Source organism: Emydura macquarii, unplaced genomic scaffold (genome assembly GCF_026122565.2).
Source record: "Emydura macquarii macquarii isolate MOO-44397 ecotype Brisbane River unplaced genomic scaffold, CSIRO-AGI_Emac_v2 contig_3220, whole genome shotgun sequence".
In the NCBI taxonomy this organism is placed as follows: Eukaryota; Metazoa; Chordata; order Testudines; family Chelidae; genus Emydura; species Emydura macquarii.
Genome location: NW_027133357.1, coordinates 8,141,671 through 8,164,456, shown reverse-complemented (window position 1 = coordinate 8,164,456; position 22,786 = coordinate 8,141,671). Strand labels below are relative to the sequence as shown.

The 22,786-nt window shown below is 44.1% G+C and overlaps 2 protein-coding genes across 2 annotated transcripts; both read right to left on the bottom strand.

The window, feature by feature from the left end:
- LOC137142497 (acidic mammalian chitinase-like) lies at window positions 1-10,113 on the bottom strand. Its single transcript, XM_067531901.1, has 11 exons — window positions 10,089-10,113; window positions 9,634-9,663; window positions 8,464-8,665; window positions 7,257-7,313; window positions 4,302-4,467; window positions 3,819-3,943; window positions 3,361-3,484; window positions 3,075-3,257; window positions 2,115-2,231; window positions 1,653-1,788; window positions 1-343 (listed from the first exon to the last, which is right to left on the bottom strand). The coding sequence occupies exons 1-11, from the start codon at window positions 10,111-10,113 to the stop codon at window positions 105-107; spliced, it is 1,404 nt and encodes a 467-aa protein (XP_067388002.1). The 3' UTR covers window positions 1-104.
- A 3,954-nt stretch (window positions 10,114-14,067) lies between these two features.
- LOC137142511 (acidic mammalian chitinase-like) lies at window positions 14,068-22,497 on the bottom strand. Its single transcript, XM_067531922.1, has 11 exons — window positions 22,473-22,497; window positions 22,202-22,231; window positions 21,307-21,511; window positions 20,538-20,594; window positions 18,547-18,712; window positions 18,064-18,188; window positions 17,606-17,729; window positions 17,320-17,502; window positions 16,360-16,476; window positions 15,894-16,029; window positions 14,068-14,583 (listed from the first exon to the last, which is right to left on the bottom strand). The coding sequence occupies exons 1-11, from the start codon at window positions 22,495-22,497 to the stop codon at window positions 14,300-14,302; spliced, it is 1,452 nt and encodes a 483-aa protein (XP_067388023.1). The 3' UTR covers window positions 14,068-14,299.
- Window positions 22,498-22,786: the final 289 nt, after the last annotated feature.

Genomic DNA, 22,786 nt, shown 5'->3' with positions numbered 1-22,786 from the left:
TCCCTACCACGTGGCTTTTTTTAATAGGGAAAGAGGGGCTCTGCCAGGACCATTCCAGTTACAATATGTTACTCCTCAGTGTTTGTTCTGAGCCGGGGATGGGGTTAATGTTTTGGATAGTTACAGCACTTGCAGCTATCATCGAAGACAAGGCCAGATGGACAGATGAATCGATAAGTCCTGCCTCCAGCACACATGTAGAATGTCGTATGATCTTTGGGGTTGGCATAGGGGCCATCTTGTTTGCCAGCACAGAATTGATCATCTGGTGGAATAACTGGAGGGGTAGTTGTAGAGCCACCTGGACCAGGTGTCACTGGAGGGCAGTCTGGCACAATCGGATCTAAAATGAATAATTAACGATACATTAAGAGGCATGGATTCAGGCAGATGCCAACTGCACATGTACTCATGTACACCCGTCTATATTTCTGAACTCTACACTTTGTGACTTGGAATGACTTATCTTGCTGCTCACCTGGGAGCGAACCTGGGACCACCAGAGCTAAGAGAAGGATCCTGTATAACTTGAGCTAACGCACTGAACCTCACAGGTAAAAGCTGTAGCAGACTCATAGCCTCTGCAGATCAAGCACAGAGTGACGATGGCTCATGTGCACTGAAAAGTGGGTTGCAGAGACTTGTTCTAGACTTGTAATTCTGGCTCTGGATTAACTAGCAGGATGCTGCCTTCATGAAATCACAAAACAATTCAGTGCCTCAGTTTCCCCATCAGAATAGGGCAACTAATATTTATCTGCCTTATATTCTTTGGCATCCTTCCATCTTGAGAGACCATGGATATGTGCCCCTGAGAAGTAAAACGTTTACTCAGTTGGTTTCATGGAGTACCTCTCCAGGGTACAAGCCTGGGTAAATAATATTGAGGTCCTGAGTTGCCCATGCCTCTCAGCGTCACCAATAAAGTCCAGAGGAGAGGAAGAACCAATACCTCTGGTACCTGATCTGCTGCAGGAATTGCCAGAGAGATACTAAAATGTTAGTACCTGACTGTCTTAGGGGCTCCACTCTGGGTTTTCTGTCTGAGTTTACTCTCACAGCCTTACATTCTCCCGAATTCACCCACAAGGCTGCGGAGCTTTTCTGTCAGGGGTTCCTCCCTTAGCCTTTTGCCCTCCCAGGCTACCTACAAGGCACTGGGTTTGATGAGCCGCAGGTCCTATTGTCTATTCTCATTATGGTAACAGCATCGCCTGACCTGCCTTATATATGTTGTGAGGATTAACTAGCTTACAAAACTCTTCCAAAACCTAAAGCGCTAGACGAGGGCTCAGTGTTATCAGGCTACCACACGTAGCAAAATTCTGAACTTTGCCTCATCAATAGCTTTCTAAAGCTCCTATTTAGCACATGACCAGCACTTGCATTTTCATAGACGTGCAAATGGAAACAGGAGATCAGGTTTCAAATATGTGTTTTCAGGGTGACACTCCTCTCTCTGCAGGGGCCTAGCACAAAAATCTATCTGGCTATGCTTATGTTCTACCTAACACCTATATTGAGGACTTTATGTGGACCTACTCCTCATTCTGGCCCCCTGCAGAGAAGTGAATTTCATCCTAGCATGGTGAGAAAGGTTTATTGAACCTCCTAATTATATAGGCCTGAAATATTCATTAGCACCATCTTACCATTTGTTTCGAGCAGTCTCTTCAGCTCACTTATTAGGGGATACTTTCCTTCGTTGCAGAAAGAGCTCTGGAAATCGTCCAGGTCAATAGCCCATACCATGGCACCTCCAAAATTTTTTTCCTTCAAGTATTTAACCTATCAGAAAAAAAATCATGAAGTTATCGATAAAATGACCAGAGCTGCTTAAGAATCCCTTTAAAAATTTCAGCACACACTGAAACCAGTAACTGCTGAGCTAGGCGGGGACCACAGAACTGCTAGGTGGTAGAGCGTCCCAGCTCAAAAATCAGCGCTTTGGGAAACATTTCCATCACATTCACAGTCACATAATACAATACGAATGAAGCTGCAAATATATACTTTAACAAGAGACTCTGAAATGCATGGAATTGAAGCCACGTGCTTTCCAATAACTGGAGCGGAGCAGAAGTAAAGCTTACTTGAAAAGTTAAAGGTCTTACTTTGTGTTTATAGCTGCACTTGTCGTCATATCCAACCCATTCGTTCCCCTTAACAGCATATGGGACTTTCTGGTCGTCAATCCATCGAACTTCAGCAGTGTTAAGGAATGTGCAGATCTGCCAAAACAGCATGGTGTTAACTCCTCGTTCAGGAGTCATAAGGTGAAGTCACTGGGCCGGATCTTGTTCCCATTTTAGTCTGCTTTGTGCCAGCCTGGCAGCCCAACTGGCCAGCTAGGAGCTACTCTCATGTGCAGAGTTGGTATACCCTGCCTTACTGCCTCCTTGCGGTCCCTAGGCCACATGGCTGAGCGGAGGAGATGTGGCCACATCACAGCTATGCTCCAATCCCCCAGAATAACCCCTTGGGCTCCGCAGCAGCAAAAAGTAATTTAGAGCAGCCTTGGTTTAATCTGAGACAGGGACTGACCTGGCCTTGAGTATAGAGGAGATGAAGTGGATGTAAAGGTGGTATGGTATAGTATAGCCACCGTTGCCCAGCTCCCATGCAGGACCTGAGCTGAACAGAACTCTTGCACACATGACGCTCTAGTAGCCCAATAGCGCTCTTACATTGCAACACTGGTGTAAGTGGGATGAGAATACGTCCCCTCGTGTACAGAAGAGAGAGAAACCCAGCAACAAACCCAAGTGAAAATGTCACCTCGAATTCATAAAAGCACATGCCAAAAAATCTCCAATTATGGGCCAGATTCTCAGCGGCTACAAACTGGCATAGCTCCATTGAAATCAATGGGCCTGATTCTCATTGCCTCGAAGCCCCCTCTAGCTATCTAGGCATGTAAAGGGGCCATAAAACGAGCATATGGCCCCGCTGCACTGCCAGAGTGACATAAAGGCATCTCCGTTTTGCATGGGGATCAGGACCAATGGAACTACCTCAGTTTACACCAGCTCAGGATCTGGGCCACAAAAATCTAATTTTCTCAAGCTTCTCACCTCATAATAAGCCTGGATACCAGCTTCCCGGGTGTAAGGCCCAGCAGACCCAGCGCCGGATGCTGGGGCACCAACACCTGTGTTACTGCTGGTAAGCGTAAAGCTACGGCCGTAGGTGGGGAATCCCATCAAGAGCTTCTCGGCTGGGACGCCGTTGTCATTCCAGTATTCCATGGCATATTTCTGCAGAGATGCAAATAGAAAACCTTTTTACCACCACTGCCCATCACTCTCAGCATCCTCTTGGGGAAAATAAAAAAGGAGTTGCTGCTGTCTGTCCCCTTACACAGTTGAAGTACTTGTAGTCACCGTAGTCAGCGGATCCTTCATAGAGCGGGCTGTTGTGCCCTGTGACGGGATCCCAGCCTCCGTGGAAGTCGTAGGTCATCACGTTGATGAAATCAAGAAGCCTGGTTTAAATTAAATGAAACAACAAAAAACAACACAGTTAGGAACATGATTTCCTAATGGGCAAACGAGTCAGCAGATAATACATCATCCCACCTCGACCTAAAGGATGCACAAAACTTTGGGCTTGAATCTCCATTGCCTAGAACCTTAGGCTGTCTTTTACGCCTGCATAAAGGGAGTGTAAACGCTACCATTGTGATTTAGTAGCACTTTGCATACACCTATTTTGCACAGGTATTTAATGGAAGGGGATGGAATGGAATGTAAGGGGTCAGGCAGCAGAGAACCAGACCAACAGCATATTAAGCACAATGTGGAAACCAGTTTACTCACCCCCCTATCTGAGCAATTTCATATCCAGCGTCAATAGTTCCTTTGCCAGCAGATACTGCTGCTGAAACCAACAGCCTCGGGCGCTGAGTGCTTGCGGCCTCAGCATTAAAGGCTTCCAGCATTTCCTGAAAAGGGGAACGAGAGTGTTGGTAGCTGGTAGTGATTCTTGTTAAAAAGTCATTCCTGTCCAGCTGTGAATATCTATCTAGAAACATCTCAGCAGCCTGATCCTTTCTATAAATTCCTAAAGATCCTCACAATCTTCCTTCCATGTCTAATTGTCCCCAAATCCCTTACAAGATGGAAGAATATCTTACACAAGGTATGATACCATATTTCCACAATAGTTGGACTCAAGGAAATAAAAATGAACTAAGACATGCAGTGTCGGTACAAATACTGCTGATACAGAGCTTGGTGCTTCTGATCTGTCTCATTCCAGCTGATGTAAAGAACAACTGCGATAGCACGTTGGTTACTTACCTGAATCAAGACGGTGAAGCGATGTTTGTCCTCGGGGGGGCTGCCTCTGGAACCTGGGTATTCAAAATCCAGGTCGATTCCATCGAACTCAAACTTACGGAGGTATGCGATCACCGAGTCAATGAAAATTTTACGATTATCTGGTGAGCCAACCATTTCAGTGAATCTGGAAGAAGATAATTTTTAGACAAGTTGCCCGCCCACCCCCCTTTTTTTTTTTTTTTTGCATCAACACATGCAACAGCAGACTTGTTCAGCTCCTGTTTCATAAATGTAACTGTCTTAATGCATAACAGTCTAATTAAAATCACCTTCCATTAATCACCCCCCTTTTTGTCATTAGTAATGTGTACCCAGTAATCCACTAATCAGCTCAGTTATCACCAGCCTCAAGAGTATGAAGAACTGTGTATTTATCGTCAGTCTGTCCTCATCTTTATCCTCCTCCTTCACTGCAATGAAACTATCCTCACCAAAAGTCTACCATTATCCTGTATGCACTGCTACCACCATCACATTCCCGGCTTGATCTGTTTACTCAGAGCACCTTTAATCACTTTCTTGGTCATTATCCTCACTATTGGCTTGGAAAGTCTACCACTGGATCAGGACCTATCTTCATTATCATCGCATTACCATTTTCTGTTTAATGCTCCCATTATCCACTTGGGATTTCCAACCTCCACCTTAACTTTTCATCACCATCCCCTGCATTCCCATTGTCAGCAATCTCCTTCCATGCTTATCATAAATGGCTCATCACCATTTCACTATCTATAAGCCGGATATAAGTCAGTTGCCTGGTTGCCAAGAAAGGCTAATGGCATATTGGGGTGCATTAGTAGGAGTATTGCCAGCAGATCGAGGGAAGTGATTATTCCCCTCTATTCTGCACTGGTGAGGCCACATTTGGAGTATTGTGTCCAGTTTTGGGCCCCCCACTACAGGAAGGATGTGGACAAGTTGGAGAGAGTCCAGCGGAGGGCAACAAAAATGATTAGGGGGCTGGAGCACATGACATATGAGGAGAGGCTGAAAGGGGGTGCAAGGGAGGACAGAGCTAGGCTGTTCTCAGTGGTGGTAGATGACAGAACAAGGAGCAATGGTCTCAAGTTGTAGTGGGGGAGGTCTAGGCTGGATATTAGGAAAAAGTTTTTCACTAGGAGGGTGGTGGAGCACTGGAATGGGTTACCTAGGGAGGTGGTGGAGTCTCCATCTTTAGAAGTTTTTAAGCTGCAGCTTGACAAAGCCCTGGCTGGGATGATTTAGTTGGGGTTGGTCCTGCTTTGAGCAGGGGGTTGGACTAGATGACCTCCTGAGGTCCCTTCCAACTTTATGATTCTATGATCTACTGTCATTAAATAATTGTTTGACTCCCCCCACAGAATTTCATGCAGATATGAAAATGTAAATAGATAAAAGTCTTTAAAAATCTTTAAAAATAAATATTGATATTATCCATCAAAATTATTTTTAAAAAATATTGAATTCTGCCAAGTCCAAATATATCCCATTATCTAACCTCTGGAATTATAATTATTATTAATTATTCGTGTTACAGTAGCACTTAGAAGCTCAAGACTGGTGCCCCATTGTACTGGGCCCTACATAAACACAGAGTAAAAATCAGTTACTTCCCCAAAGAGCTTCCAATCTAAAGAGACAAGACAGACAAAGGATAATAAGGGAAACTGAGGCACAGAGAGGGGAAGAGACTTGCCTAAGGCCACACAGCAGGTCAGTGGCATAGCTGGGAATAGAACCCAAATCTTCTGAGTCCCAGCCCAGTGTCCTGTCCAGCCAATCACCCTACCTCTTCCTGCAATAAGAAATTACATGCTCTTATGGATAAAGCACTGGATTAGGACTCATAAGAGCTGGGAATTGAACCCAGCTCTACCAGTACTTTGTTGTGTGACCTTTGTGGTAGAAAGTGAGAAGCCTCAGACATGAGGCCTAGTATAAGAGGCCAAGTCTGAGGTCTGAGTTGAAGAAACAGTCAGGCCTTGTTGTTATAAAGCAAAGTTAGCAGGCTGTGAACCTGCATGCAAGTTCACAGAATCTGGCAAGAACAGAGCTGGTAATGCAAAAAACCCCACACAATCCTAAAGAAGTGGTAGGCACAGAATACTCAGCAAGCAGATTCCAGAAAGCTGATACCAGAACATCCCAATACCAGGAATCATACAAGCTCGCTCCTTAAAAATAGCGAGGACACACTGACCCCTCTCCAAGGCCAGGCTGACAATATAAGGAAGAGACAAAATAATAGAGATGTTTTGATCAGACCAGCCTGTGCAAGGTAAAGGGTGGTGTCTTACCATGTCACAAGGTGGCAACTACACGCATCAAAAGGGCAATACACAACTTGTTTGTATCAGTGTATAAAAAAGGGTCTCCAAGGAAGCATCTTTGGCTGGCCAAGTGAGAAATGGAAAATCCCACCGTTTACTGAACTGGTTGGTCCATTGTCACAGGCATACATATATTAAGTGTACTTGTAGCACGTATATAGGGTGCTTTTTACCATGCTTCTTCGGCAATAAACTTGGCCTGCATTACTGAAATGGATCTCTGGTCTAATTGGGTAATCCAGTCGTGGTTTGCTATATCAGCTATCTGCATAAAGCTGGAACAGAATACACACTGGAAGAGCACACATGCAGCCAACAACTGACAACAACCTTGACAAAGTCATTTCATGGCTCTGTGCCTAAGTTTCCTCATCTGTACAATGGGAATAATGATACTGACGTCCTTTGTAGAACATTTTGAGATTTTCTGATCAGATAAGCATTATTATTATTATTCCTACTGTTACCCTTCTCCTCTATCCCACACTATGCATTATACTTTCTCATTTTGATTGCCACTATCTTTGTTAACAATCAACACAAGACTGGTAAAGAAATATAGGACCCTCTTCCTTGCCATCACCATAAGAAAAAGTCTTACTTTTGGGTACCAAAGGTTCCACCTCCAACAGCCAGGAGCGTGACAAGTTTCGGATTTCTAGAAAGCAGGAAAAAATATTGGGGGGAAAAGATTAAGTGAACAAAATATATAAAGATTATATCAATTTATTTTTTTAAAAACTCTTGTCAGTTTTTAAACAATCTTCCCTATTCACACCTTCTTCTCAATTGAGTTACTCCAGAGTTACACCACTCTGACTGAGATCAGAACCTTGCCCATTATCCTTTGCTCATGACACTGAAGTCTACAGACATGAAAATGATTTGGATTCACAGATTCAACATTGATACATCTACAGATGGATTTGAACAAAGGCCTGAAACTCAAAAAGCCCCTCCAAAATTTCTGAGGGGTTCAAATCTGGACCTGAATACCATAATTACAGCCTTTCTGGAACTATGATTTGAGCATTTCTTTGGTATTGGTGGGGATTGAAATGCAAACCCAGTTCTAAATTTTGCAGAGAAATTCTATTTCTGTTTATGTCTTCAAAGCATGACGAGACAACTAGAATAATCTAAACCTGCTTTAAGAACAATTTTAACCAACAATTATCAAGCAAACTGTAAAGAAAACAGCCCGTTTACTTCCTGTTTTGCTAATTGTTGATTAACAAAGATCAAAATTATTTGAAATTGTTTACATTTTGATTGGTATTGTTTGTTTTTTCTTTGTTGTTGTGGCCCTGCTTGTTGTTTACATTATAAATTCAGACCTTGTCTGTCCTAAGGAAATTGTGGACAGCTGGTGAACTAGCAGGGTTATAACATGAAAGATATCAGGGAAGACTAATTTTTTAATTGGCAGGGAAAGTGATTTGTATTCAGACTGTATAAAACTCAGGTTTTGGTTTGTTTTTACTAACAACTTCTGGAACTGGGTGCTCTTTTAAAAAAAAAAAAAAAAAAAAAAAAATTTTACAAACCCATTCCCCAATCCACATTTCTGAGTCACCCAAAAGACCTGCATTTAAAAACTTAGGAAATATATGATTTTGACATCCTGGCTATCTCTAAGAATAAAAAACAAGCAGGAAGAAAAACTTGAAAGAAAAGATAAAAGTTCAGACTTCTTAATACAACACAAGGAAGCAAAAAGGGGCACAAAACTGCAAGCGATTCATTTACACAGGTCACCTTTAAATGAACTAATTTTTAAAATCTTCTACACATGAGATTTTACTGACTTCTCCTTTAGGGCATTAAGCTGCTGGTAGAGGGTTTCATCATTCCATTCCACCGTGGTGATCTTATGGCTATCCATCCCCGCAAAAGCATAGATCAAGTGGGTACACAGGAAAGGGTCCACATTTCCTGGTGTGTACTTGGCTGGTTCCGGCCTGTACTGAGACCAGTTAGTAAAGTAGCACACAAGTTTGTAGGCAGAGCCTGGTAAAAAAAAAGAGAGCAGATGGTGGCACCAATGTTAGTAGTCATACATCATAGGTGGGGCAAATCTAACCATCTCATGGGCTGACAGCCATCGCAAATATGGCATGGCTACACAATCAACTGGTTAAGCTTCATGAGCCATGATCTCATCTGCATACACTGTATTAATAACTGATGTCTCAGGGCTGTAAACTTTAAATCCCCATGCCTGGGGGGAAGAGGGGCGGGAAAGGACAGACTTTTAAAGATATATAAGTGCCTAGTAGGATTTTCAAAAGACCCAAAGCACCCAACTCCCAGGCAGTTAGACGCTTCTCTCCACCTTTAGGCACTGGCTTAAATACCTTTAAAAATCTGCCCCAACATTCTTTGGCTACTAAGCACCCAACTATAAACAGAGCCAGTACTCCAGATTCCCATCAGTGCTTCTGCATGGTTCTCTTGCTTCCCATTTCCTAGTAGACAATTCAAGTTGAACAGACATGTGCGTTTCATCCTCACAGACAATGTGACATCTGTCACTATATCTGTGTGTGGCTGGCAATATAGACAAAAAGAGACCACTTGAATATGAGATCTTATAAAATTCAATAAATGGCCTCCTGTAAGTCCAACCTGTAAAACATACACCAGGTGCCCTAAGTTACACGTACGTTTGTTCCATGTGGGAACACCAAGTGATTTTAAAACTTTCCCTCCCCCTGTCAAGACCATGTAACACTTCCTTGTCCTTTGCCAATTCTAAAGTCCACATGGAGAGCATGATTTTACTCTTGCACAGTGAGGAGAATCATGTCATCAATCTTCAGTTGGGCAAAATTCTCATGAACTTCAGTGACAGTTTTCCCCTGTATTAGGAATGGATGAAAACTGAACAGGGACTTGAGGATTTGACCCATTGTATTTATTTACATTAATCGGTCACCAGTCGCCAGACACACCAACAGGGAATAAGAAATTCTTACCCAGCTGCACCTGCACAAGAATGGCCAAACCTGCAAACCAGATAAAAATGCAACAGAAAAAAAAGTCAGTCTGGCACTTTGTACCTTTTGTCTCCATACATTCAGGATGAAATTCATTCCTGTGCAGAAGGGCCAGCACCATTTAAACCCCATTCCTGCCTTCAATGTGCTGCATAAGCCTTTTGCATGTGGGTGATTCTTACCCACTAAGTTGAAAGTAGCCAAAATCAATTAGAGCAAAGTCTGTGCTAAAACGTACCCATGTAGGATGCTGCTGTTTCACAGACTTTAAGGCCAGAAGGGGCAATGAACCATCTAGTCTGACCTCCTTCATAAGACAATGTTAGAAAGGCTACATATTTCTTTGAATCCCAGCCACACCTTTCATTTCTAGGCAAGGATTCTCCAAACTTTAATGGTTAAAGTGTCATTGGGAAGGGATCAGATTTACTCACCAGCCCATAGCAGCATCTTCCCCATCTCAGCTTCAGAGTTTGGCTTCAGGAATGATCTATAGATTAAAAAAAAAAAAAAAAAAGTGGGTAGAGAAAGCATGGGAGCAACAATGGAAGTTGCAGAGTAAACGGGGTTCCGGTCACCTGCCAGTGTTTCAGGCAACCCTTCTCAAAATAAATGAAGGAGACTCAGCTGCTGAAATTCCAGTAATCCCCAATATATCTGGTTTACACAACAGCTCCAATGTTGTCCCCACTGTTGGAGCTGAACTGGATGTAACAAGGGAGTAAAATTTCAGAACGTGGTCCTAGTGTGGACAAGACTGAAAGAGGAAAGAACAAATATGAGTGCTCTGCTGACCATACTTTAAAAACACCTGGGAATAACTGCAGCATCTATGCATACATAAAAACAAGTGTATATTCTGCAAGAACATACGTGGACTTTCTCAATGCCCTTTGCTGAAAACTCTCTTAAACCAAACCTATAAAATAAATCATGGATTTTAAGTTACCTTTCCAGAGTTTCCTGTATCCCCAACTTATACCCATTGCCACAGCTTTCAGTTCAACTCCCAGAACAAAGCTAAAATTAAACAAACTCCTTCTTGACATGCCCTGCATACAACCACTGACCTGGCAAATTCCTGCAGCCTACCCCGGGCCGCTGCCTGCTTCTTTCTGCTGCCTGCCTCTGCCTATTATATATATAGATATGGCAAGGTTATCCACTCCCATCCAATTATATGTCCTGAGTTCCCATATTTTAACTCCCCACTTCCTGAATTTTCCCCTCCTACGTCCTGTGCTCAGGCCTATGTTTTGAGGAAATAACCACAACAGAAAAACACAAGTTGCGCCATAAAAAGGCAGCTGGTAAAACTTGTTCTAGAACAGCCAGCAGCTGCAATAAGAGCAGCAGTTCCGATCAATAATGGCCCCATTTACCAGGCCAGCCAGCCGCCCACTCACTCCTCCACAGCTAGGAAGAGTGTAGAGCGCTTGTCACGCATCACGGAGTATGGTGAAATGTACCATGGTGCCATTATTTGTCCACTTTATCCACATGTCAATTACTATTATTATTCATTATTACCACAGTAACTAGAGGCCTCAACCCATTATGCCCCTATCAGAATAAGAGACAGTCCCCGTCCCGGAAACCACTATGTAAACAGATAAGACAGAAGAAGGGTGGCAGAATGGAAATGTGTGTCTTGCCACTTACTCCCAACTCCTGCTGCTTACGTGGCCCAGTAGCTAATTAGCTGCCTTCTCCCATTTATACAAATAGAGTGGCAATAAGTTTGTCCTGATATTCATCTTCCCTTTCTTCATTTGTCCCATTGCTCTTAGCAGAACCCACTGGGTCTTGCGCTAAATTATTCCGCTTCCTCCTCAAGGTTACACCCTTCAAATGTGTGTAGGCCGCCATGCCCCTTCTTTAGTCACGGTAGAGCCAAGCTGCAGTAGACATTATTTAGTTCTCTTCATCTTTCCTCATATACAAAGTCCTCCAGCTCCCTGATCCGGTCTGAGATCCCTCTTATTTTGTCACAATGTTCCATAGCATGTTCTAAGAATGCCCGTGCATGTGTGTGCATGAACACCTTTGTCCAGTGTGATTTTATCTCACCCCTCTTTTGGCTATTTCTTCCTCAACCTCACCCAGAAGAAAATTCATGACTGAGGCCAGGTCTAAAGTTACCTGAGAATTCGGCAGCAGGTGAATAGCCTCGCCAGAAGTGGCTCTGTGACTGGGAAACTATAATGCTGGTTAAAGCATTAGAGAATGTGTTGTAGGGAACAATTCTGCAGTGGTGGGGGCATGAGCTATACGACCTATCTATCTTTTCTCTCTCTACACCCCCTCTGTATTCATTCATTCAGATGGGAAAAGGTGGAATAGTTCTGCCTGCAGATACTCATGTTCACTCAGGTTCCCCGGGGACGTTGTGCATCCTGGTCACTGTGAAGTGTTAAAGGTATTATCTGACTTTACCATGGAGCAATCAGTTTTAGAAGAGGGAATTCTGTACTGAACTTGGTGAGTCAGGCTCTATTTGGCTCATCAAGATAACGTTTCCACTTACTGAAGATGCTGTTTGCGTTTAGACACGTTTCAGGTTGTAAGCATTCATTTGGCCAGAACCTCTTTGGTATCCAGTGGCAACTCCACTCAGGCTGACAACATACAACATTCCCGGCGCTTCGTTCATACCTATCTGGGTCAGATGCTCAGCTTCCGTAAATCCATAGCTCCATTGACTGCAGTACAGCTGCTCTAAGGCACACCCAGCTGAGGATCTGGCCTGAATTTCTTTGAGGGTTCTTGCACCTGAGCTACTACATGTACAAGCAGATGTTGTATTTCACCGGAGAAAAAATTGCTCTAAAGTAAACTGTCTCCCATGTTCATTTTCTGGAGGACAAAGAGAACATACCACAGATCGTCAGTTATCTGACAGCTCATCTGCACGGGCCATGCAAGATGCTCCACTGCAACTGAAATAGGAGGCACTCTGCATTCTGGGAAGGGGGCAGGTGTTGTAAAGAGATCCAGATTTAAAACTGGTTCAGAAGACACTAGCCTTGAATCTAAACTGTGACCGTCTAGAGAAGGCGAAAGATGCCAGGCTCCTACCCCCTGCTGCAATGATGGACCTGCAAGTGGAAAAAAGCACCCAGACAATGAAACTGGCATTTTACAGACTGGCATTTTACAGCCAACCACCCAAAGGAATGGCCGAAGCTAAGGCAATCAGCCTGCAGAGGCAGGGTAATCTCCTGGGGATTGTGTTCCATGAACTGGTCTGAAAAGCAGAGGTAGCAGGTGCTAAGATGTCTTACTGTTAGGGCCTTGTGAATTAAAAATGCCCTAAAAGAGAGTCTGTGGCATAAGGACACAGCATAAGAACTGAAGGGAATAGAGTTTATCACCTTCATTCTGAGGAGGCGTATCAAGGACTCCTCTAGACGAGGGGCCTGATTCTCTTCTCCTTCACACCAGTCTTACCACTGCGTCACTCCTATTATCTTTATTATTTAGATTTCACCTAGGCAAGCGACTCTTCATTTACACTAGTGTCGGTGTGAGGAGAATTAGGGCCAAGCTGGTCTTTTTGTGTCTGTTAGAGATGTAGTGTCATTATGCAAAGGTAAATGGAGGGTTCAAGGCACGCACTTCAATTCAATGATATTAGCTGTGATGATTTGTCTTCTCAATATATGCTCTATTGTGACTTTAAGGCCGCAGGAACCTTCATTGTCTCGAAGTCTTTTGATGCTTAAAGGGGCACCCTGAGATAATTTAATCTCCATTAGGAGCTGTAGGTTGTAGTAGGCTGTCACAGCGGGTGTAAGGCTGTGCCATGCTACAACCGCAGCTATTCAGTTCCCACATTTCTCCAAGGAAGGTAGACCAGTGCATGAAGATGTCTTGTGTAGCCTTCACCAGCGCGGAGGGAAGTAAATCGCACAATAAGGACTTGGTCTGTGGGAATACTCAAAAAGGACAGCTCTGAACAACCAACACAATGATCAGTGTCAGCAACACTTCCAAAGCACTGTGCAAGTTAAAGACAGGGATGGTTCAAACCTATTCCTATTTATCTACTATATGCAACACGCTCTGCTTGTTTAGATCAAACCGTAAGACAAGCAACCTGGCCCAGGGGATAGGGCACTGGACGGGATATCACAAGACCTAGGTTGTGTTGTCAGCTCTGGCACTAATTCGCTCCGTGTCACCTTGGACAAATCTCTCCCACTCTCTGTGCACCCCATTCTCCCTCTGGAAGATTGCTATAAGGATATTTACCTTCTTTTGAGATTGAGGGAAGAAAAGTGTCCCTATGTGAGATAACATGATCATCATAAGATGAAAGTATATGAGCTGAGATGGAGAGGGAAACAAATCTGAACCACAGAAAGACCTGAGGAAGTGTCTGACTAAGCCAGGCTCAGCCTGTGTTAAACATCTGGCCTATGCAGTTCTGTGCTGCATTGGCCGAGCAGACACTATCCAAAAGAGAATATTATTTCTTCTGGTTAAAAGCAGTGTCATCAATCGCGCAGCAGACAGACAACACACACGTTAATGCCTTATCCCTACCACGTGGCTTTTTTTAATAGGGAAAGAGGGGCTCTGCCAGGACCATTCCAGTTACAATATGTTACTCCTCAGTGTTTGTTCTGAGCTGGGGATGGGGTTAATGTTTTGGATAGTTACAGCACTTGCAGCTATCATCGAAGACAAGGCCAGATGAACAGGTGAATCCATAAGTCCTGCCTCCAGCACATACGTAGAAGGCCGTCTGATCTTCGGGGTTGGCATAGGTGCCATCTTGTTTGCCAGCACAGAATTGATCATCTGGGGGAATAACTGGAGGGATAGTTGTAGTGTCATCTGGACCAGGTGTCACTGGAGGGTCTGTTGTTGTAGGGCAGTCTGGCACTGGAGGGTCTGTTGGAGGGCAGTCTGGCACAATCGGATCTAAAATGAATAATTAACGATACATTAAGAGGCATGGATTCAGGCAGATGCCAACTGCACATGTGCTCATGTACACCCGTCTATATTTCTGAACTCTACACTTCATGACTTGGAATGACTGTTACCTTAGTGCTCACCTGAGAGCGAACCTGGGACCACCAGAGCTAAGAGAATGATCCTGTATAACTTGATCTAACGCACTGAACCTCACAGGTAAAAGCTGTAGAGACTCATAGCCTCTGCAGATCAGGAACAGAGTGATGATGGCTCACGTGCACTGAAAAGTGGGTTGCAGAGACTTGTTCTAGACTTGTAATTCTGGCTCTGGATTAACTAGCAGGATGCTGCCTTCATGAAATCACAAAACAATTCAGTGCCTCAGTTTCCCCATCAAAATAGGGCAAGTAATATTTATCTGCCTTATATTCTTTGGCATCCTTCCATCTCGAGAGACCATGGATATGTGCCCCTGAGAAGTAAAAAGTTTACTCAGTTGGTTTCATGGAGTACCACTCCAGGGTACAAGCCTGGGTAAACAATATTGAGGTCCTGAGTTGTCCATGCCTCTCAGCATCACCAGTAAAGTCCAGAGGAGAGGAAGAACCAATTCCTCTGGTACCTGATCTGCTGCAGGAATTGCCAGAGAGATACTAAAACGTTAGTACCTGACTGCCTTAGGGGCTCCACTCTGGGTTTTCTGTCTGAGTTTACTCTCATAGCCTTACATTCTCCCGAATTCACCCACAAGGCTGTGGAGCTTTTCTTTCAGGGGTTCCTCCCTTAGCCTTTTGCCCTCCCAGGCTACCTACAAGGCACTGGGTTTGATGAGCCGCAGGTCCTATTGTCTATTCTCATTATGGTAACAGCATCGCCTGACCTGCCTTATATATGTTGTGAGGATTAACTAGCTTACAAAGCTCTTCCAAAACCTAAAGTGCTAGATGAGGGCTCAGTGTTATCAGGCTACCACACGTAGCAAAATTCTGAACTTTGCCTCATCAATAGCTTTCTAAAGCTCCTATTTAGCACATGACCAGCACTTGCATTTTCATAGACGTGCAAATGGAAACAGGAGATCAGGTTTCAAATATGTGTTTTCAGGGTGACACTCCTCTCTCTGCAGGGGCCTAGCACAAAAATCTATCTGGCTATGCTTATGTTCTACCTAACACCTATATTGAGGACTTTATGTGGACCTACTCCTCATTGTGGACCCCTGCAGAGAAGTGAATTTCATCCTAGCATGGTGAGAAAGGTTTATTGAACCTCCTAATTATATAGGCCTGAAATATTCATTAGCATCATCTTACCATTTGTTTCGAGGAGTCTCTTCAGCTCACTTATTAGGGGATACTTTCCTTCGTTGCAGAAGGAGCCCAGGAAATCGTCCAGGTCAATAGCCCATACCATGGCACCTCCAAAATTTTTTTCCTTCAAGTATTTAACCTATCAGAAAAAAAAATCATAAAATTATCGATAAAATGACCAGAGATGCTTAAGAATCCCTTTAAAAATTTCAGCACACACTCTGAAACCAGTAACTGCTGAGCTAGGCGGGGATCACAGAACTGCTAGATAGTAAGAGCGCCCCAGCTCAAATATCAATGCTTTGGGAAACATTCCCATCACATTCACAGTGACTTAATCCAATACGAATGAAGTTGCAAATATATACTTTAACAAGAGACTCTGAAATGCATGGAATTGAAGCCACGTGCTTTCCAATAACTGGAGCGGAGCAGAAGTAAAGCTTACTTGAAAAGTTAAAGGTCTTACTTTGTGTTTATAGCTGCACTTGTCGTCATATCCAACCCATTCGTTCCCCTTAACAGCATATGGGACTTTCTGGTCCTTAATCCATCGTACTTCAGCAGTGTTAAGGAATGTGCAGATCTGCCAAAACAGCATGGTGTTAACTCCTCGTTCAGGAGTCATAAGGTGAAGTCACTGGGCCGGATCTTGTTCCCATTTTAGTCTGCTTTGTGCCAGCCTGGCAGCCCAACTGGCCAGCTAGGAGCTACTCTCATGTGCAGAGTTGGTATACCCTGCCTTACTGCCTCCTTGCGGTCCCTAGGCCACATGGCTGAGCGGAGGAGATGTGGCCACATCACAGCTATGCTCCAATCCCCCAGAATAACCCTTGGGCTCCGCAGCAGCAAAAAGTAATTTAGAGCAGCCTTGGTTTAATCTGCATCAGGGACTGACCTGGCCTTGAGAATAGGGGAGATGAAGTGGACGTAAAGGTGGTATGGTATAGTATAGCCACCGTTGCCCAGCTCCCATGCAGGACCTGAGCTGAACAGAACTCTTGCACACATGACGCTCTAGTAGCCCAATAGCGCTCTTACATTGCAACACTGGTGTAAGTGGGATGAGAATACGTCCCCTCGTGTACAGAAGAGAGAGAAACCCAGCAACAAACCCAAGTGAAAATGTCACCTCGAATTCATAAAAGCACACGCCAAAAAATCTCCAATTATGGGCCAGATTCTCAGCGGCTACAAACTGGCATAGCTCCATTGAAATCAATGGGCCTGATTCTCATTGACACGAAGCCCCCTCTAGCTATCTAGCCATGTAAAGGGGCCCGTAAAGTGAGCATATGGCCCCTCTGCACTGCCAGAGTGACATAAAGGCATCTCCGTTTTGCATGAGGATCAGGACCAATGGAACTACCTCAGTTTACACCAGCTCAGGATCCGGGCCACAAAAATCTAATTTTCTCAAGCTTCTCACCTCATAATAAGCCCAGAAACCAGCTTCCCGGGTGTAAGGCCCAGCAGACCCAGCGCCGGATGCTGGGGCACCAACACATGTGTTACTGCTGGTAAGCCTAAAGGTACGGCCGTAGGTGGGGAATCCCATCAGGAGCTTCTCGGCTGGGACGCCGTTTTTATTCCAGTATTCCATGGCGTATTTCTGCAGAGATGCAAATAGAAAACCTTTTTACCACCACTGCCCATCACTCTCAGCATCCTCTTGGGGAAAATAAAAAAGGAGTTGCTGCTGTCTGTCCCCTTACACAGTTGAAGTACTTGTAGTCACCGTAGTCAGCGGATCCTTCACAGAGCGGGCTGTTGTGCCCTGTGACGGGATCCCAGCCTCCATGGAAATCGTAGGTCATCACGCTGATGAAATCAAGAAGCCTGGTTTAAATTAAATGAAACAACAAAAAACAACACAGTTAGGAACATGATTTCCTAATGGGCAAACGAGTCAGCAGATAATACATCATCCCACCTCGACCTAAAGGATGCACAAAACTTTGGGCTTGAATCTCCATTGCCTAGAACCTTAGGCTGTCATTTACGCCTGCATAAAGGGAGTGTAAATGCTACCATTGTGATTTAGTAGCACTTTGCATACACCTATTTTGCACAGATATTTAATGGAAGGGAATGGCCTGGAATGTAAGGGGCCAGGCAGCAGAGAACCAGACTTACAGCATATTAAGCACAATGTGGAAACCAGTCTACTCACTTCCCTATCTGAGCAATTTCATATCCAGCGTCAATAGTTCCTTTGCCAGCAGATACTGCTGCTGTAACCAACAGCCTCGGGCGCTGAGTGCTTGCGGCCTCAGCATTAAAGGCTTCCAGCATTTCCTGAAAAGGGGAACGAGAGTGTTGGTAGCTGGTAGTGATTCTTGTTAAAAAGTCATTCCTGTCCAGCTGTGAATATCTATCTAGAAACATCTCAGCAGCCTGATCCTTTCTATAAATTCATAAAGATCCTCACAATCTTCCTTCCATGTCTAATTGTCCCCAAATCCCTTACAAGATGGAAGAATATCTTACACAAGGTATGATACCATATTTCCACAATAGTTGGACTCAAGGAAATAAAAATGAACTAAGACATGCAGTGTCAGTATAAATACTGCTGATACAGAGCTTGGTGCTTCTGATCTGTCTCATTCCAGCTGATGTAAAGAACAACTGCGATAGCACGTTGGTTACTTACCTGAATCAAGATGGTGAAGCGATGTTTGTCCTCGGGGGGGCTTCCTCTGGAACCTGGGTATTCAAAATCCAGGTCGATTCCATCGAACTCAAACTTACGGAGGTATGCGATCACCGAGTCAATGAAAATTTTACGATTAGCTGGTGAGCCAACCATTTCAGTGAATCTGGAAGAAGATAATTTTTAAATAAGTTGCCCCCCCCCCCTTTTTTTTTTTTTTTTTTTTGCATCAACACATGCAATAGCAGACTTGTTCAGTTCCTGTTTCATAAATGTAATTGTCTTAGTGCATAACAGTCTAATTAAAATCCACTTCCATTAATCACCTCCCTTTTTGTCATTAGCAATGTGTACCCAGTAATCCACTAATAATAAGCTCAGTTATCACCAACCTCAAGAGTATGAAGAACCATAGGCGTGCGCCTGGGGTGTGCCGGGTGTGCCTAGACGCACCCTAATGCAGGGGTATGAAATATACCCTTTTTATCCATCCCACGAATGTTTTTCTTATGTTGCCTGCGGCGCCATCTCGCTTAGTTTAAAGCCCCATCGAAAGTGTGAAAGGCACACGGTTTCTTGGCGGACAGAGCAGCATGATTTTGTGTCATTTCTCGGCGGAGACACTGCAAGAATTCCGCCGGTGGGTAATTCAAATTTGACACCCCTGATAAAGATTACCTGAGTGCACACCCTAATGAAAATTCCCTGGGTGCACACCCTAATTAAATGTGCTGCACATGCCTAAGTGAAGAACCGTGTATTTATCATCAGTCTGTCCTCATCTTTATCCTCCTCCTTGTAGTGAGGGGCTGTGGAAGATACATTGTGACGCGTTTGAGGTAGTGACGTGGTGGGGTTGGTTAGGGCCGCTTGAAGAGTAAACATGCTATGCTGTATAAAAGCCTGAAATGCAAGTAATTAAATGAGACTCAGCCATGAACCCCTCTTGGAGTGTCTGGCCCTTCCTCTGCAGCCCGCTTCGCAGCGCTCTAGGGTCTTCCTCTGCTGTTTGGAGCGTATGCCGTGATTAAAGATAAGTGTACCTAATTGATGTGGGCCTGTTTTTATTCCTCACCTAGTATCCAGAACCTGCAAGCAGCTGTGATCAGCGGTGCCTGGCATAACATTCCTTCACTGCAATGAAATTATCCTCACCACAATTCTACCATTATTCTGTATGCACTGCTCCCGCCATCACATTCCCGGCTTGATCTGTTTTCTCAGAGCACCCTTAATCACTTTCCTAGTCATTATCCTCACTGTTGGTTTGGTTCATCATCCAGTGAAGTCAATGGAAAGACTAGCACTGGATCAGGACGTATCTTCATTATCTCATCATCATCGCATTACGATTTTCTGTTTAATGCTCCCATTATCCACTTGGGATTTCCAACCACCGCAACCTCCACCTTAACTTTTCATCACCATCCTCTGCATTCCCATTCTCAGCAATCTCCTTCCATTCCATCATCACCATTTCACTATCTATATTTTCCTAATGAATCACCATTCTTCTCCTCATTTCTTCAACCCTTCCCCATTTTCCCCAGCACCCACAGCATCCTCAATACACAGTTCTTCAGCTACCCAGTCACTGCCACAGGTTACATCTGGTCATTCACACCATTCTTCATCATCATCATGGGCCTAATCCCAGGGCCCAAGCATAATTTTTTCAGGCCCAGTACAAACTTGTAACGTGGGCCCCCTCCTACACACATCCCACAGTCCCTCATCCCATACATACAATCTCATGAGCCATGACAATTTTTTTCTTCATGGTAATGGGGGTTGCAGCCCGGGCTGGGCCTTTGGTCCCCGGTAAAGTGCCCCCTTTTCCCCTCCACGTGGGGGCCCTGCCTAATCCTATCTTCAGTGAAGTCAATAGTAAAGCTCCCATTGACTCCGAAGGAGCGGCAGGAGGCTGTATTGTCAAGACCTCAGCACCATCTTCACCATCTTTGTCATTAAGTGAAGGGGAAAGTTCTCACTTCTGAGTGCCAAAGTTCCACCCTCCGATAGCCAGGATCGTTACAAGTTTGTCATTTCTGTGACACAAAAAAAGAAAAAGGAAGGTCAGCAGGCAGCAGTCACTTTGTTGTGTCTGAGACTCGGCTCAGCTGTGAACTTTTTTATTATTACTATTATTTTTCATTTAGAAAACCCATTCAGTTCTTCCTGGCTATCATCATTCAATATTGGTATTACAGTGCTACCTAGTATCCTCAAGCCAAATTAGAACCCCATTGTGCTAGGTGCTGTACAAACAAATAGCAACAGACAAACCCTGCCCTGAAGAGCTTACAATCTAAACAGACAAGACACACAAAGGGTGGGACAAAAGAAAATGTTATTATCCCCATTTTACAGAAGAGAAAAGTGAGGCACAGAGAGACTAAGTCAGGCAGAGCTGGGATTTGAACCTAGATCTCCCAAGTTTCAGTCCACTGCTTAGCCACAGCCTTCCTCACCTCCTCTTTGCTTTAAACTGTGTTTTTGTTTAAACTCGAACTGGAATCCTGTGTCAGACCACGTTTCAGCCATGAGTAACCTAAAGCAGTGGAACAGAGCCCTTAAGGAAAGCATTGCTGCTAGATATCTATCAAACTATCCCTTTTCTGTAATAAAGAAATTCTTTATAGTTTTTCCTCCATCTTTCTCCATCGCGGAAAGAAAAATCTCAATTTCCCCTGACAAGTAGTATCTTTTAAAGCAAGATCAGTTTTTTATTTTAAATCTTGTACATTGGAAAGTGCTGACCTTTTCTTTAGTGCTTGAAGTTCTGGAAACAGTCTGTCTTCATCATTCCATTCATATGGGGCGATTTTATTTTGATTCATAGTTGCAAAGGCGTACATCAAGTGGGTGCATAGATTGGGGTCCACATTGTTTGGGAAGTACTTGGCAGGTTCCGGTCTGTACTGAGCCCAGTTAGTGAAGTAACACACAAGTTTGTAGGCAGAGCCTGGCAGGAGAAAAGCAAATCACAGAAATTAAGAAGAAAACCTCGGTTTGTTTCTTGATAGTGACATCAGGTGGTATTGAGAGTGGAAAACAGTCACTTTCTACCCACAAATTCTGCTTATGTAATGCAACCCTGGTATTTGTATTTTCCGCATCTGCACTTACATCTACGAATCAGTCACATTTCCATTCAAACAACTTCCCACCACGCGTTCCCAATGACAAATGTCAGTAACCTATGCTGTCAAGATATCACCAATCTCGGGGCATTCCCATTCAACCAACCACAATTCAGTGATAAATATTTGACCCAGATCAGAACAATTACGTGATGTAAACAGAATAATCTTGCTCAGCTAGAAACCAAGGCCCCGGGTGAGGAGTAGACTCAGCTATCGGTCAGCGTTAGGGAAGAGAATACTGCTTCTATTGCTCTCTGCTCCCACTGAATACTGAATTGCATGAAAAACGCTTACCCATTCTTCTAGTCAGAGATCGTTTGTTACAGTGAGGAAAAGGGGATGGAGGAAATTAAGGGAGACATTAAAGAATAATCAAGAGGGATCATTTGGTCAGATCCTCAGCTGGTGTGAATCCTAGCTACACTGATTGACCCCGGCTGAAGGTCTGGCAAACTGTTATTTTTAACTGTAGTTTCATCAGCTCCAGGTGCACAAAAAGAAGCTCTTACCCAGCTGCAACTGCAGCAGAATGGCTAAGCCTGCAAAAAGAAAGGAAAACGCGTTAGCAATAAATTTGACTAGAGTCTTTCAATACTTAAATCAGTCCCAGATTAAATAAAACTATTCCATGTACATTGCTCCCCGGACATCTGCTAGGCCAAGTTCTAGAACACACAGTCCCTGGGTAAAAGGCTTTCGCCTCTGAGACCAACCTGCCAGGGAAGTTACACCCTGACTTAATCAGTAAAGGCAGAGACAAAGAATCCAAGAGTTACTCACCGACCCACAGCAATGCCTTTCCCATCTTTCCTTCCAAGTCCGTATCCCTGCTGAGGGAACTCAGAAGTGCTTTATGTGGCAGAGCAAAGTCCTTATCAGCGTGGAACCCACACACCTGCATTGCTTCTCCCCCCCATACCCCCTGCAACAACAAGCAAAATAAAACACACAAGATAGAAAAGCTCATTTATTCAAGGGCATCAGCACTTCTAACGGCGGGTCTGGGGGGATGGAACTAGACCCTCTTCCCCTTCCATTTACCTACGGGAGTGGAGAGCACCACCTGCAAGTACAAGTAGCAATTCCCTCTGGGG

What these genes read in the sequence shown, in the direction of transcription:
- LOC137142497 (XM_067531901.1), bottom strand. Translation starts at nt 10,113, where the DNA reads ATGGGGAAGATGCTGCTATGGGCTG. An exon ending in TCTTGTGCAGGTGCAGCTGG is followed by an intron (nt 8,666 to 9,633) that starts GTAAGAATTTCT and finishes TTTTTTTACCAG; the next exon opens with GCTCTGCCTACAAACTTGTG. An exon ending in ACTACAAGTACTTCAACTGT is followed by an intron (nt 3,258 to 3,360) that starts GTAAGGGGACAG and finishes GCATCTCTGCAG; the next exon opens with AAATATGCCATGGAATACTG.
- LOC137142511 (XM_067531922.1), bottom strand. Translation starts at nt 22,497, where the DNA reads ATGGGAAAGGCATTGCTGTGGGTCG. An exon ending in TGGAACTTTGGCACTCAGAA is followed by an intron (nt 18,713 to 20,537) that starts GTGAGAACTTTC and finishes ATCTTCTTCCAG; the next exon opens with ATTCACTGAAATGGTTGGCT. An exon ending in ACTACAAGTACTTCAACTGT is followed by an intron (nt 17,503 to 17,605) that starts GTAAGGGGACAG and finishes GCATCTCTGCAG; the next exon opens with AAATACGCCATGGAATACTG.